This window comes from Gobio gobio (genome assembly GCF_949357685.1).
Source record: "Gobio gobio genome assembly, chromosome: 9".
Lineage (NCBI taxonomy): Eukaryota > Metazoa > Chordata > Actinopteri > Cypriniformes > Gobionidae > Gobio > Gobio gobio.
Genome location: NC_137115.1, coordinates 1,515,632 through 1,533,131, shown reverse-complemented (window position 1 = coordinate 1,533,131; position 17,500 = coordinate 1,515,632). Strand labels below are relative to the sequence as shown.

Below are 17,500 nucleotides of genomic sequence, written 5' to 3'. Positions count from 1 at the left end.
TCTCCACTGGTCCTCCATGACCCTGTGGCCGGTTCTCCACTGGTCCTCCATGACCCTGTGGCCGGTTCTCCACTGGTCCTCCATGACCCTGTGGCCGGTTCTCCACTGGTCCTCCATGACCCTGTGGCTGGTTCTCCACTGGTCCTCCATGACCCTGTGGCTGGTTCTCCACTGGTCCTTCATGACCCTGTGGCCGGTTCTCCACTGGTCCTTCATGACCCTGTGGCCGGTTCTCCACTGGTCCTCCATGACCCTGTGGCTGGTTCTCCACTGGTCCTCCATGACCCTGTGGCTGGTTCTCCACTGGTCCTCCATGACCCTGTGGCCGGTTCTCCACTGGTCCTTCATGACCCTGTGGCCGGTTCTCCACTGGTCCTTCATGACCCTGTGGCCGGTTCTCCACTGGTCCTCCATGACCCTGTGGCCGGTTCTCCACTGGTCCTTCATGACCCTGTGGCCGGTTCTCCACTGGTCCTTCATGACCCTGTGGCCGGTTCTCCACTGGTCCTCCATGACCCTGTGGCCGGTTCTCCACTGGTCCTTCATGACCCTGTGGCCGGTTCTCCACTGGTCCTCCATGACCCTGTGGCCGGTTCTCCACTGGTCCTCCATGACCCTGTGGCCGGTTCTCCACTGGTTCTTCATGACCCTGTGGCCGGTTCTCCACTGGTCCTCCATGACCCTGTGGCCGGTTCTCCACTGGTCCTCCATGACCCTGTGGCCGGTTCTCCACTGGTCCTTCATGACCCTGTGGCCGGTTCTCCACTGGTCCTTCATGACCCTGTGGCCGGTTCTCCACTGGTCCTCCATGACCCTGTGGCCGGTTCTCCACTGGTCCTCCATGACCCTGTGGCTGGTTCTCCACTGGTCCTTCATGACCCTGTGGCCGGTTCTCCACTGGTCCTCCATGACCCTGTGGCCGGTTCTCCACTGGTCCTCCATGACCCTGTGGCTGGTTCTCCACTGGTCCTCCATGACCCTGTGGCTGGTTCTCCACTGGTCCTTCATGACCCTGTGGCCGGTTCTCCACTGGTCCTTCATGACCCTGTGGCCGGTTCTCCACTGGTCCTCCATGACCCTGTGGCTGGTTCTCCACTGGTCCTCCATGACCCTGTGGCTGGTTCTCCACTGGTCCTCCATGACCCTGTGGCCGGTTCTCCACTGGTCCTTCATGACCCTGTGGCCGGTTCTCCACTGGTCCTCCATGACCCTGTGGCTGGTTCTCCACTGGTCCTCCATGACCCTGTGGCCGGTTCTCCACTGGTCCTCCATGACCCTGTGGCCGGTTCTCCACTGGTCCTCCATGACCCTGTGGCCGGTTCTCCACTGGTCCTTCATGACCCTGTGGCCGGTTCTCCACTGGTCCTTCATGACCCTGTGGCCGGTTCTCCACTGGTCCTCCATGACCCTGTGGCCGGTTCTCCACTGGTCCTTCATGACCCTGTGGCTGGTTCTCCACTGGTCCTCCATGACCCTGTGGCCGGTTCTCCACTGGTCCTCCATGACCCTGTGGCCGGTTCTCCACTGGTCCTTCATGACCCTGTGGCCGGTTCTCCACTGGTCCTTCATGACCCTGTGGCCGGTTCTCCACTGGTCCTCCATGACCCTGTGGCCGGTTCTCCACTGGTCCTTCATGACCCTGTGGCCGGTTCTCCACTGGTCCTCCATGACCCTGTGGCCGGTTCTCCACTGGTCCTTCATGACCCTGTGGCCGGTTCTCCACTGGTCCTCCATGACCCTGTGGCTGGTTCTCCACTGGTCCTCCATGACCCTGTGGCCGGTTCTCCACTGGTCCTCCATGACCCTGTGGCCGGTTCTCCACTGGTCCTCCATGACCCTGTGGCCGGTTCTCCACTGGTCCTTCATGACCCTGTGGCCGGTTCTCCACTGGTCCTTCATGACCCTGTGGCCGGTTCTCCACTGGTCCTCCATGACCCTGTGGCCGGTTCTCCACTGGTCCTCCATGACCCTGTGGCCGGTTCTCCACTGGTCCTCCATGACCCTGTGGCCGGTTCTCCACTGGTCCTTCATGACCCTGTGGCCGGTTCTCCACTGGTCCTCCATGACCCTGTGGCCGGTTCTCCACTGGTCCTTCATGACCCTGTGGCCGGTTCTCCACTGGTCCTCCATGACCCTGTGGCTGGTTCTCCACTGGTCCTCCATGACCCTGTGGCCGGTTCTCCACTGGTCCTCCATGACCCTGTGGCCGGTTCTCCACTGGTCCTCCATGACCCTGTGGCCGGTTCTCCACTGGTCCTCCATGACCCTGTGGCCGGTTCTCCACTGGTCCTTCATGACCCTGTGGCCGGTTCTCCACTGGTCCTTCATGACCCTGTGGCCGGTTCTCCACTGGTCCTCCATGACCCTGTGGCCGGTTCTCCACTGGTCCTTCATGACCCTGTGGCCGGTTCTCCACTGGTCCTTCATGACCCTGTGGCCGGTTCTCCACTGGTCCTTCATGACCCTGTGGCCGGTTCTCCACTGGTCCTCCATGACCCTGTGGCCGGTTCTCCACTAGTCCTTCATGAGCCTGTGGCCGGTTCTCCACTGGTCCTCCATGACCCTGTGGCCGGTTCTCCACTGGTCCTCCATGACCCTGTGGCCGGTTCTCCACTGGTCCTCCATGACCCTGTGGCCGGTTCTCCACTGGTCCTCCATGACCCTGTGGCCGGTTCTCCACTGGTCCTTCATGACCCTGTGGCCGGTTCTCCACTGGTCCTCCATGACCCTGTGGCCGGTTCTCCACTGGTCCTCCATGACCCTGTGGCCGGTTCTCCACTGGTCCTTCATGACCCTGTGGCCGGTTCTCCACTGGTCCTCCATGACCCTGTGGCCGGTTCTCCACTGGTCCTTCATGACCCTGTGGCCGGTTCTCCACTGGTCCTCCATGACCCTGTGGCCGGTTCTCCACTGGTCCTCCATGACCCTGTGGCCGGTTCTCCACTGGTCCTTCATGACCCTGTGGCCGGTTCTCCACTGGTCCTTCATGACCCTGTGGCCGGTTCTCCACTGGTCCTCCATGACCCTGTGGCCGGTTCTCCACTGGTCCTTCATGACCCTGTGGCCGGTTCTCCACTGGTCCTCCATGACCCTGTGGCCGGTTCTCCACCGGTCCTCCATGACCCTGTGGCCGGTTCTCCACTGGTCCTTCATGACCCTGTGGCCGGTTCTCCACTGGTCCTTCATGACCCTGTGGCCGGTTCTCCACTGGTCCTCAATGACCCTGTGGCCGGTTCTCCACTGGTCCTTCATGACCCTGTGGCCGGTTCTCCACTGGTCCTCCATGACCCTGTGGCCGGTTCTCCACTGGTCCTTCATGACCCTGTGGCCGGTTCTCCGCTGGTCCTTCATGACCCTGTGGCCGGTTCTCCACTGGTCCTCAATGACCCTGTGGCCGGTTCTCCACTGGTCCTCAATGACCCTGTGGCCGGTTCTCCACTGGTCCTTCATGACCCTGTGGCCGGTTCTCCACTGGTCCTTCATGACCCTGTGGCCGGTTCTCCACTGGTCCTCAATGACCCTGTGGCCGGTTCTCCACTGGTCCTTCATGACCCTGTGGCCGGTTCTCCACTGGTCCTTCATGACCCTGTGGCCGGTTCTCCACTGGTCCTCCACTTCTGATAGAGACTGACCACTGCAGTTTTGGAGATGCTCTGACCCAGTCCTCTAGCCGTCACAATCTGGCCCTTGTCAAACTCGCTCAAATCCTTACGCTTGCCCATTTTTCCTGCTTCTAACACATCAACTCTGAGGACAAAATGTTCACTTGCTTCCTAATATATCCCACCCACTAACAGGTGATGAAGAGAACTGATTGGTGTATAACATATATTATAATTAATAATTAGGTACCCTGTGAACGAGCTGATGAAGTTTTCCCTCGTTAAAAGTTTTACTTTGCCTGTTTGTTCCTCTGGGCCTGCTGGTAATTTCTTCTGCTTTGTGTATCATCAATCCTCATTACAAAGAGAGCGCTTACAGTGTAGCTCTGGGTGTTTCTAATTAATGCAGTGCTCATTAATATTAATTAATCTCAATTGAAGCCCCAAGGCTCAGCGATACATCTGTGTTTTAACAGTGCAGCCGTTTTAGAGCGGCGAGATCCGCAAGTATAGAGCGCGTCAGAAACTTCAGAGGTCTGTAATAAATATTCATTTTATTTGAAGCCAATAAAACTCCTCAAGTGTTCCTGAGTCTGCAGTGCCAATCAGACTGTGCCAGAGAAAACACTGCGCCTCAGCATTATTTATATGATTGTTATGAAACGGTGAAATTGCGTATTTACAAAGAATCTGTTTGTACTTTAGTCTTGAACCGCTCATTAGTTGTTATAGTGATACACTGCATACAACATTTGGATTTGTAAGTTTGCCAGCTGATTGAGTTCTGAGCTTCATCAAGTGAACTAGGCGGTGGCGCTTGAACATGCTAAAAACACCTTTCTCAAGCGTGACATATGCATTCTAGTGGTCACCATCTGTGTGTTTTAGGGCGTTTTCACACCTGAGAGTCCACACCAAGGTTCAAACCGAAGTTCATGTTTTGATACATTTTATACATTCAGTTAGTTTTGGTTTGGTTTCACATTGCAATTATGCGAGCGCACTAACAAACTGCACATGACACACGCGTGTCCACTCGTCATCATCATGTGAGCGCACTAACAAACTGTACATGACACACGCGTGTCCACTCGTCATCATCATGTGAGCGCACTAACAAACTGTACATGACACACGCGTGTCCACTCGTCATCATCATGTGAGCGCACTAACAAACTGTACATGACACACGCGTGTCCACTCGTCATGATCATGTGAGCGCACTAACAAACTGTACATGACACACGTGTGTCCACTCGTCATCATCATGTGAGCGCACTAACAAACTGTACATGACACACGCGTGTCCACTCGTCATCATCATGTGAGCGCACTAAAGAACTGCACATGACACACGCGTGTCCACTCGTCATCATCATGTGAGCACACTAACAAACTGTACATGACACACGCGTGTCCACTCGTCATCATCATGTGAGCGCACTAACAAACTGTACATGACACACGCGTGTCCACTCGTCATTATCATGTGAGCGCACTAACAAACTGTACATGACACACGCGTGTCCACTCGTCATCATCATGTGAGCGCACTAACAAACTGTACATGACACACGTGTGTCCACTCGTCATCATCATGTGAGCGCACTAAAGAACTGCACATGACACACGCGTGTCCACTCGTCATTATCATGTGAGCGCACTAACAAACTGTACATGACACACGCGTGTCCACTCGTCATCATCATGTGAGCGCACTAACAAACTGTACATGACACACGTGTGTCCACTCGTCATCATCATGTGAGCGCACTAACAAACTGTACATGACACACGTGTGTCCACTCGTCATCATCATGTGAGCGCACTAACAAACTGTACATGACACACGGGTGTTCACTCGTCATCATCATGTGAGCGCACTAACAAACTGTACATGACACACGCGTGTCCACTCGTCATCATCATGTGAGCGCACTAACAAACTGTACATGACACACGGGTGTCCACTCGTCATCATCATGTGAGTGCACTAACAAACTGTACATGACACACGGGTGTTCACTCGTCATCATCATGTGAGCTTACTAACAAACTGTACATGACACACGCGTGTCCACTCGTCATCATCATGTGAGCGCACTAACAAACTGCACATGACACACGCGTGTCCACTCGTCATCATCATGTGAGCGCACTAACAAACTGTACATGACACACGGGTGTTCACTCGTCATCATCATGTGAGCGCACTAACAAACTGTACATGACACACGCGTGTCCACTCGTCATCATCATGTGAGCGCACTAACAAACTGCACATGACACACGCGTGTCCACTCGTCATCATCATGTGAGCGCACTAACAAACTGTACATGACACACATGTGTCCACTCATCATCATCATGTGAGCGCACTAACAAACTGTACATGACACACGCGTGTCCACTCGTCATCATCATGTGAGCGCACTAACAAACTGTACATGACACACGTGTGTCCACTCGTCATCATCATGTGAGTGCACTAACAAACTGTACATGACACACGCGTGTTCACTCGTCATCATCATGTGAGCGCACTAACAAACTGTACATGACACACGCGTGTCCACTCGTCATCATCATGTGGGCGCACTAAAGAACTGCACATGACACACGCGTGTCCACTCGTCATCATCATGTGAGCGCACTAAAGAACTGCACATGACACATGCGTGTCCACTCGTCATCATCATGTGAGCGCACTAAAGAACTGCACATGACACATGCGTGTCCACTCGTCATCATCATGTGAGCGCACTAAAGAACTGCACATGACACACGCGTGTCCACTCGTCATCATCATGTGGGCGCACTAAAGAACTGCACATGACACACGCGTGTCCACTCGTCATCATCATGTGAGCGCACTAAAGAACTGCACATGACACATGCGTGTCCACTCGTCATCATCATGTGGGCGCACTAAAGAACTGCACATGACACACGCGTGTCCACTCGTCATCATCATGTGAGCAGCATCTGGACATTGATTGGTTTGTAAACAGATGTGTGTCTTTGACTAGAGTGAATGAACGGACTCATATCGCTGCCACTATTGAACAGTGCACATTGCTGGACTATTTTCTTTTCGATTACGTTTAAAAGTGGACATTTCTAGCTTTATATTCATATATTTCTCATGTTTGTGAGACGAGTGTCTGCTGAGTTTGGGTTTATTTGAGACGCTCCAGTTCATGTGTAAAGCATGTAATCGCTCCCGTGATTATTGTCTGCCATAGACTATTTGCTTCTTATTTATTAAATCCAGGCAATTATCTGATTAAACGTTGATTAAAATTAAGAGACAATTTATACAAAACGAAATTCACATTAAAGAAAGGCTTTCTAAGCAAAATCATAATTTTTTTTACTTCAAAATCATTTCTGACTTTCTGTCTTCTGACAGATTGCGCATCTTTTCACTTTTCATAATCAATGTAGCCGAGATGAAATTTAAAAATAACATAATATTTAAACATAAACAGGAACTTCCTGTAAATGCTCTGAAAGTCTGAACCGTACAGAAAATGCTTTCACACTAGAAACGAACCGAACCTTTGTTCAGTTTGATCCGGACCGAGACTGCCTCTTTTCGTAGGACCAAATTTCATCTGTTTCATCAAATTCCAAACTGAAAAGTCAGAAAATCCGGACCAAACAAGGTAGGTTTGAAAGCGCCCTTAGAAGCAGAACTATGCCTGTGTGTGTGTGAGATACGAGGCGTGATCTTATGTGTGTGTGTGCAGGTGGAGCGTGTGCCGACTCAGAGGAGCGTCTGATGAACTGGCTGCTGGGTAAACAGCGCTACAACAAGCTGATCCGGCCGGCCCTGAACCGCAGCGAGAGAGTGACCGTCGTCCTGCAGGTTTCTCTGGCTCAGCTCATCAGTGTGGTCAGTCCTCACTCAGCCTTTCATAGCAGGGATTTCATCCGCCAATAACACGTTTGAATCAGTTGTGAGGAGCAGGGCCTGAAATTAACTTTTTTGACCACCTGCCACAGTGACTTTTTACCAAACACTTTTTTTTCTCCTCGACATTTGGCCTGTTCATGTGCTTGTCCGGATTTTGTCCGGAAGTCAAGTCAAGTCAACTTTATTTATATAGCGCTTTTAACAATGCAGATATTCTGATCAAGACAATATTCTGATTAAGACAATAATATTCTGATTAAGACAATATTCTGATTAAGACAATATTCTGATCAAGACAATATTCTGATTAAGATATTATTCTGATCAAGACAATATTCTGATCAAGACAATATTCTGATTAAGACAATAATATTCTGATTAAGACAATAATATTCGGATTAAGACAATATTCTCATTAAGACAATAATATTCTGATTAAGACAATATTCTGATTAAGACAATATTCTGATTAAGACAATAATATTCTGATTAAGACAATATTCTGATTAAGACAATATTCTGATTAAGACAATATTCTGATCAAGTCAAGTCAAGTCAACTTTATTTATAATAGGCTTTTAACAATGCAGATTGTTTCAAAGCAGCTTTACAGTGTTAAACAGGAAAATAATGCAACATAATTTTATTCAGCCATTCTGGAGAAAACGCTGATGTCATCAGTTCATTTAAATTATCATACAGTGACAGTGTGGGCTTTAGATCAGTAATCAGATCAGTAATTTAGTTTATATGGTTAATTTAGTTTCATAATTAGATTTATTTCGATATTTAGTTGAAAAATGTAGTGTCCCCAACTGAGCACGCCAAGCCAGAGGCAACAGTGGCAGAAACCCAAACCCCATCAGGAGCAGAATGGAGGAAAATAAACCTTGGAGAAACCAGGCTCAGTCGGGGGGGCAGTTCTCCTCTGGCTTTACAGGTCCGAGGTCATAATAGATCGGAATATTCGAAGGATCGGACGCAGCACGCCAGAGACGGGTTTATTGAGGATGATGTGTTGATTAAATAATTATTAAAGGGTTAGTTCACCCAAAAATGAAAATTCTGTCATTAATTACTGACCCTCATGTAGTTGGACACCCGTAAGACCTCTGTTCATTTTCGGAACACAAATGAAGATATTTTAGTGTAAATCTGATGCTCAGAAAGGCCTCCAGTGGCTCAATGCACTTTACACTCTCAAGACCCTTAAAAGACACTAAAGACGTCGTTACAAAGTCCATCTCACTACAGCGGCTCTACAATAACTTTATAAAGCGATGCGAATAGTTTTTGTGTGCAAAAAAAACCTAAATAACGACTTATATAGTGATGACCGATTTCAAAACAATGCATCATGAAGCTTCAAAGCGTTATGAATCAGTGAGTCGAATCATGATTCGGATCGCGTGTCAAACCGCCAAACTGCTGAAATCAGTTGACTTTGGCGATTCAAACCGCTGAATCGACTCACTGATTCATAACGATTCGAAGCTTCATGATGCCTTGTTTTGAAATCGGTCATCACTATATAAGTTGCTATTTAGGGGTTTTTTTGCGCACAAAAACTATTCTCGTCTCTTCATAAAGTTATTGTAGAGCCGCTGTAGTGAGATGGACTTTGTAACGACGTCTTTAGTGCCTTTTAAGGGTCTTGAGAGTGTAAAGTGCATTGAGCCAATGGAGGCCTTTCTGAGCCATCTGATTTACACTAAAATATCTTCCTTTGTGTTCCGAAGATGAACGGAGGTCTTACGGGTGTCGAACGATATGAGGATAAGTAATTAATGACGTAATTTTCATTTTTGGGTGAACTAACCCTTTAAAGTGCAATATTCGAAAGATTGGAGGCAACACGCTGGAGACGGGTTTATTGAGGATGACATATCGATTTAAGTATTATTAAGTTGTAACGAGAGGCTGCGCGAGCATCAACAGCACAACATTACCATCAGTTTATTATACATTAGGCTATATATTATTATCCACAATCGATCGCCACTTACACTAAATTAATGCAGAATCATTCTTGCATTTTGTTGATTCCCTAGTTTTTTGTTATTGATGTTTTAATCTGTCTAGTAAAATTCTCCTTCTTTTTATTCATTTGATGTCCCGTGTCACAGACAGTCATACTGACTCAGATATAGCCACACACACATCAAGTGAACACATCACACGCGGCTGATTTAGTCACTTTCAGGAAAGGTTAAACAGAACTAAATTAATATTATTATTACTGGTAAAGTTACCGCGTACCGGACATTGCATTATTATCTTGTCCCATCTCACCAACAGTTTAATACTTGCACATCCAAACGTAGTCAGAGAAGGGGCTCATCTTCTTTCCGATCGCATGAACATAGTCCCATCCTCTCAAACTGCCCAATGAATCGCTCAATTCTCATTGGCCAATGTGGCAGGTAGACTGGCAGTGCTACCCGCCAATTTCAGACCACACCAGTCATATCGTGTTATTTGAGCACTTCATTCTTATACTTCTTTGATGAACTTCTTTGCTTCCAGAATGAACGAGAACAGATCATGACGACAAACGTCTGGCTCACTCAGGTCAGTGTCAATCATATTTCAATTATTCCTCGATTAAAGCCGCATCCGCTCGGTGTCCTTCAGCCGGTCTGGAGTCATGTGTGTCTGCATTAACCAGTGTACTCACGTCCACTCATTAGACGGCTAACCAAGTGTGTAATTGTGGCGAGTCTGACCGACGGAAAACTCATATATGAAATAATAAGACGAATGCAATGTTATCTGCAGAACTGGAATGATTATCGGCTGTCGTGGGACCCGGCCGAGTACGAGGGAATCGACAAGCTCCGGATTCCCTCCAGACACATCTGGCTGCCGGACATAGTGCTGTACAACAAGTGAGTGACAGGACATGATCATGCTCATCTACTGACTCGAGGAATGAGACACACACCTTTACCACAGCTGACAGAGTTCACTGAGCTACTACTGTTTATTACTCAATACACTTTAAGCCGCTACAGGTGTTGCTTTAATTTTTCTTTTGTATTATCAAGTTCATGGATACTGATTTTCACAGTTTTGATATGCTATTATTACAATACATTTCTTATGACAACTCATTAAACTAGGTATTGGGGCGCTGTATACTCTATATTGTCAAAAGTGTTGTATTGAGCTTTAATGCCATCCCATTCTTCATCCGTAGGGTTTAATCTGGAGTCTCAGCTCTAACAGCTTCAGCTCTTCAGCTCTTCTTTCCTCAAGGTTTAGGAGTGTGTTTATGGGGATTCTTCATTAGTGATGTTGGACGAGAAGGCCTGGCTCTCAGTCTCCGCTCTAATTCATCCCAAAGCTGTTCTATCGGGTTGAGGTCAGGACTCCAGTTCCTCCACACCAAACTCCTCATCCATGTCTTTATGGAGACGCTTTGAGCACTGGAGCAGTCATGCTGGGACAGGAAGGGTCCGTCCCCAAACTGGTCCCACAAAGTTGGGAGCATGAAATTGTCCAAAATGTCTTGGTGACGCATTAAGAGTTCCTTTCACTGGAACTAATGGGCCAACCCCTGAAAAACAACCACTGCATCCCACGCTTTGCATTGCTCTTGGTGCTGTAAGGCTTGGATGAGCAGCTCGGCCATGGAAACCCATTCCATGAAGCTCTACACACTGTTCTTGAGCTCATCTGAAGGCCACAGGAGTTTGGAGGTCTGGAGCTCTTGACTCTGCAGAAAGTTGGAGACTTCTGTGACCCTCAGCATGCGCTGACCCCGCTCTGTGGCTGAGTTGCTGTTGTTCCCAATCACTTCCACTTTGTTATAATCCCACTATCAGCTGAGTGTGGAATATTGAGTAGTGAGGAAATGTCCCGAATGGACTTATTGCACAGGTGTCCACCGATCACGGTACCACACTTGAGTTCACTGAGCTCCTGAGAGCGGCCCATTCTCTCACTAATGTGTGGCAATGAAGAGATTGAGCACCTGAACTCAGTGAGTTAAACGACTTCTGTGCGTTGTGACCCTCAGCATGCGCTGACCCCGCTCTGTGATTTTACGTGGCCTACCCCTTCGTGGCTGAGTTGCTGTTGTTCCCAATTGACCTATCGGTAAGCCCCTCCCCTCGAACGCAGATGAGCCAATAGCAGTTGAGTATCAGTTGCGCTGGGACCGGAACTCGGACATCTATAGGTTTCAGCGCCATAGAGAAACATTGGAAAATCTGAAGCGCTCATCGGTTTGATGATGTTTATGCTACAAAAATGCTCAAATGTCGTGCCTGAGGTACTGTAACACTGATTCCAGGGATCCTGAGAGGATTTTCTGTTTGTCAAACTCTTGTTAAGTTACGATTAAAGTCCCTGCTAACACACAAACCGAAATAACTAACTGTTCTCACGTCATGTAACACTGTAGGTCAAAAACACGAAGGTCTACATTTCAGTGCCTCTCCATATTAAACTGGTTATATGTAAATTAATTTAATTTTAGATATGTTTAAAGTCTTCATTATCTCCTATTTTGATGGGTATTATAGTCTCCGGGTAACGAAAGGGAGAGCTCGCACGCAGTTTATCAGAGTTGTTTTGCAGATACAAAGTTTACCAGTTATTAACTGCACCCTCGAAAAGGCATAAGCTCTGTGTGTATGTTGGTTTACTGTTAGTTGTATGAGTGTTTTTGTGTAATTTGCTGTGTGTGTTAATGGTAATGCAACGGTGGGAGCTAGTTTGTGAATGAGACGTTAATGCGCACTTCTTATGCTTTGTTTGTTCAGCTCTTACAATGATTTTTTTGGAGTGAATAACGATGCAATAAACTTGATAAACCATCAGTAAAGTCTGGCCATCATTCGGACGGGATATACGCTACATTCGGTGTCCAAAAACATCTCGGGATAAGGTTTGCACACTGACAGCAGTCATTGTAAGATATAGCAACTCCGTTTGTTTGTCCGAGTTAGCAACAGTAACTAAGGGGGCGGGGCTTACCGATAGGTCAATTGCCTCACATATGCGCTTCTAGAAGAATGGTCAAAAATACCTATAAACACACTCCTCAACCTAAATGTTATTTATATATAGCAGCTGTAGTTTAAAATGCCCGTTCCATATCTAATATATTCTGTTTGTTCCCCAGTGCCGACGGGACGTACGAGGTGACCGTCTTCACCAACGCCATCGTCCTGTTCAACGGCAGCATCGCCTGGCTTCCGCCCGCCATATATAAGAGCGCCTGTAAGATCGAGGTCAAGCACTTTCCCTTCGACCAGCAGAACTGCACGCTGAAGTTCCGCTCCTGGACCTACGATCACACCGAGATCGATCTGGTGTTAAAGTCTGAGGTGGCCAGCATGGACGACTTCACTCCCAGCGGCGAATGGGACATCCTGGCTCTTCCGGGCAGGAGGACGGTCAGCGCTCTGGACCCCACCTATGTGGACCTGACGTACGACTTCATCATCAAGCGCAAGCCGCTGTTCTACACCATCAACCTGATCATCCCCTGCGTGCTCATCACCTCGCTGGCCATCCTGGTCTTCTACCTGCCGTCGGACTGCGGAGAGAAGATGACCCTGTGCATCTCCGTCCTGCTGGCGCTCACCGTCTTCCTCCTGCTGATCTCCAAGATCGTGCCGCCCACATCCCTGGACGTCCCCCTGATCGGGAAGTACCTGATGTTCACCATGGTGCTGGTCACGTTCTCCATCATCACGAGCGTGTGTGTGCTGAACGTGCACCATCGCTCCCCGAGCACGCACAGCATGCCGGCCTGGGTCAAGCTGGTGTTCCTGGTCAAGCTTCCGGCTTTGCTTTACATGCAGAGACCTCGAGGGAACTCGGCCCGCCCGCGCCTGCGTGAGAACCGGCGTCTCCCTGACCCCAGGTCACTCCTGGGCCTCGGATACACAGCTCCTCGCAAATCCACCATGTCCTCATCTGCGTCTGCGCTGCTGGCTGTGCCGTCCGCCTCGGCTCTCTCGTCCCCGGGACACTTCTACAACAAGGGCCCTCGGAAAGGAGACCCACGGCCCGCCGACTTCCTGCCCAATGGACACAACTCCACACAGGACCTGAGAGGGAGCAGGGCTGCCGCAGACTGGGGATCTGAGGTTCAGGAGGCTGTGGACGGCGTTCGCTACGTTGCCGATCACATGATGGGAAACGATGATGATCAAAGTGTAAGTGACTCTATTATTCATAGATATCCATAATAAAGGCTAGATGTCTTACGGCGGAGTCTCTAACGTCATCAGCGGCGGCCATCTTGTCACAGGCAAGCTTTCTGGCGGCCATCTTGTCACAGGCAAGCTTTCTGGCGGCCATCTTGTCACAGGCCAGCTTTCTGGCGGCCATCTTGTCACAGGCCAGCTTTCTGGCGGCCATCTTGTCACAGGCCAGCTTTCTGGCGGCCATCTTGTCACAGGCAAGCTTTCTGGCGGCCATCTTGTCAGAGGCAAGCTTTCTGGCGGCCATGTTGTCACAGGCAAGCTTTCTGGCGGCCATCTTGTCACAGGCCAGCTTTCTGGCAGCCATCTTGTCACAGGTCAGCTTTCTGGCGGTAAGGCGAGTGATCTGAACACAAAAACTCTTATCTCACTGAAATCTGGACGGATTTACAAATGGTTTGGTTTCTTACTAACGTTATTAACGTGGCTATAATTACGGGTGCTTGAGCAAATTATGAATCATTTTTCATAAGTATGCAGTGTCATAACTACATTGCTGACGTTAATAACAAACCAAAAGTTTGAAAATCGGTAGAAAATTGAGCAAGTTATGGTTATTTAAAAAGTACACGGACCATTAAAACACAATGAGTGAGCGAGCTGAGTGTGACAAGATGGCCGCCAGGTGCAGACGTCGACCTCCATTGGCCAGCAGCGCGGACGAGACATCTAGCCTTTATTATGTATATCTATGCTATTATTTCCATAAATTAGGAAATGGGAGTGGAAATTAGTCAAACAAGTGCTCCTCTGCCGCCACCTACTGGTTTTTAGGGCTGGGCAAAAAATATTGATTTCTCAATTTTAATCGATTCTTACTATTACAAAACAATATCGATTCTTAAATCCCAAGAATCGATTAGTCCATTTTTTAAACGAAATTCAAAAACATATACCGTTTTGGTGCTGTGGCGTGAGATCGCTCTGCCTCAGCTCAAGAGAAGCAGCAGCGGAGCAAACATGAACACATCTTCTCTTCCGCCTTAATACCAGTAACAGCGCGAAATAAACACAAATGAGCTTCTGAAGGTGTGTTAAAGATACAGGACAACTTACCGAAATCCAAATCATGTCACATAGAATCGCTCAATCAGTGTTTCAACCGCAGAAAGGCGTCAGTAAAACGGCTTGTAAATGTCATGTAACATCACGTTTTCCTCAGAAAAACCATATCCAGTGTCCATAAACTCGTCAGTCAGCTAGAAAAATTAACTCTCAGGAGCATTTTGCTAATTATATGCACCATTACATAGGATATTCATTGTCAATGTTCTTCAATATTTAATAAATCTGGCAAGTTTTTATGACAGCCACCCTTTAAATGTTTATATTTAAAAAACAAACTAATTGGAGTAGAATTATGATTATGTAATTGTAAAGTTAATGTTATAACTTTATTATCATATAAAAAAAAACATAATTTAGTGTCATTTAAGTGTTCACATCTGTCAATTTGTACCTTCAATATTAGTCGGCTAATGTAGTATCAACTGACTCCCATAATTTACAACATTAGTTCAGAAATTACTTTTTCATGTATTATATCTGATACATATCCAAAATAATCGATAGTGAATTGAATCGAAAAGAATCGAAAATCGAATCGAAAGCTTGTGAATCGAAATCGAATCGAATTGTGAAATTTGTGTCAATACCCAGCCCTAGTGGTTATAGTGAATTCCATGTCTTTTTTTAAAAATAAAAGTGCTTGTTTGCCACATAGGGTCTCTCTCTCTCTGCCGTCTGTAAGCTCTCGGACGGATAGATTATACATTTACTACTAATAAACCCCAGATCTCTGGGGGCCAAAAGTGCATGAGCCCTTAGAATTGTCTTAAAAGCATTCATTTCTAAACCCACGATGTTCAACGTTAGTGTATGTTAAGCACAAATTCATGCCAAATCTATAGTGACTGATGGCTTTTAGACTTTTATGGTTTCTCTTGTAAAACACAAGCCATAAATGCTCATATCAACCTAAAAGGTACACGGAAATAAGTATGAGCCAAAATAACAGTGTGCCAAACATGTTCTGTCTAACAAAGTTACTCTGATGTTTGTGAGTCTTATTGACATCTCTTCAAAAAGTCTTGAGTCCTCATTGGTGATTTGTTAGTAGTAGTTGCGCTGTATGTGTGTTTTGCTGGAACGCTGTGCATTTACAGGACAGTTCTCACAGTTCTGTGCATACAGTAAGAGATTAACCAGATATCATCTTCTATCGGTTTAAAACATTAGGATGTATTTGTACTTAAAGGGATAGTTCATCCAAAAATTAAGATTAGCCCATGATTTCCTCTCCCTCAGCTCATCCTCTGTGTGTCTGACATTCTCCTCTCAGACGAACACAATCAGAGTTATATTAATAATAATGTCCTGACTCTACCAAGCTTTAGAATGACAGTGAATGACTGCCCAAATGCACTTTTATGATGGACAGGTGCACTTTTATGATGGATAGATGCACTTTTATGATGGACAGATGCACTTTTATGATAGACAGGTGCACTTTTATGATGGACAGATGCACTTTTATGATGGACAGGTGCACTTTTATGATGGATAGATGCACTTTTATGATGGACAGATGCACTTTTATGATAGACAGGTGCACTTTTATGATGGATAGATGCACTTTTATGATGGATAGATGCACTTTTATGATGGACAGATGCACTTTTATGATGGACAGATGCACTTTTATGAAGGGCAGATGCACTTTTATGATGGATAGATGCACTTTTATGAAGGGCAGATGCACTTTTATGATGGACAGATGCACTTTTATGATGGATGGATGCACTTTTATGAAGGGCAGATGCACTTTTATGATGGATGGATGCACTTTTATGATGGATGGATGCACTTTTATGATGGACAGATGCACTTTTATGATGGATGGATGCACTTTTATGATGGACAGATGCACTTTTATGATGGATGGATGCACTTTTATGATGGACAGATGCACTTTTATGATGGACAGATGCACTTTTATGATGGATGGATGCACTTTTATGATGGATAGATGCACTTTTATGATGGATAGATGCACTTTTATGATGGACAGATGCACTTTTATGATGGATAGATGCACTTTTATGATGGACAGATGCACTTTTATGATGGACAGATGCACTTTTATGATGGATAGATGCACTTTTATGATGGATGGATGCACTTTTATGATGGATGGATGCACTTGTATGACTTCTTATGTGTCTTCTTAATGAATAGTAATGTAAATACACACCTAGGATGGCTTGAGGATGATTTTTGGGGGAACTATCCCTTTAAAAGCTGAATGTCATTTAGACAGACAGAGAGAGAGAGAGAGAGAGAGAGAGAGAGAGAGAGAGAGAGAGAGAGAGAGAGAGAGAGAGAGAGAGAGAGACTCAGCAGTTGTCCAGTAGTGGCTGCTCAGCACTTGTTGACTTGTTCTGATTCCTCGTCCATTATTGGCGGTCAATAATTGTATTAATGAGGCTTTCTCTGTCCAGGTGATCGAGGACTGGAAGTATGTGGCCATGGTGGTGGATCGCCTGTTTCTGTGGATCTTCGTGATCGTGTGTGTGGTGGGAACTCTGGGTCTGTTCCTCCAGCCGCTCTTCCAGAACCAGGGCGTTCCCATCCAGCATTCCAGCCCAGAGAACTCCAGACGGGACGGGGTATGACCCGCTCAGACTTCAGGCTCTGAGCATCTCCTGTATATCATCGCCATGTAGAGTTTCCTCAGACCAGGAGTCATGTGATCAGGA

The 17,500-nt window shown here is 47.0% G+C and overlaps 1 protein-coding gene across 1 annotated transcript in view; it reads left to right on the top strand.

Annotated features, from left to right (window-relative positions):
* chrnb4 (cholinergic receptor, nicotinic, beta 4 (neuronal)) overlaps positions 1–17,416 on the top strand; it is a gene marked incomplete at both ends in the record, with an annotated part of 20,243 nt that extends 2,827 nt beyond the window's left edge. The window contains 5 exons of the mRNA XM_079825286.1: positions 7,355–7,500; positions 10,048–10,092; positions 10,300–10,409; positions 12,653–13,694; positions 17,243–17,416. Coding sequence (XP_079681412.1) covers positions 7,355–7,500; positions 10,048–10,092; positions 10,300–10,409; positions 12,653–13,694; positions 17,243–17,416 — 1,517 coding nt within the window. The remainder of the gene's footprint in view (positions 1–7,354; positions 7,501–10,047; positions 10,093–10,299; positions 10,410–12,652; positions 13,695–17,242) is intronic.
* Positions 17,417–17,500: the final 84 nt, after the last annotated feature.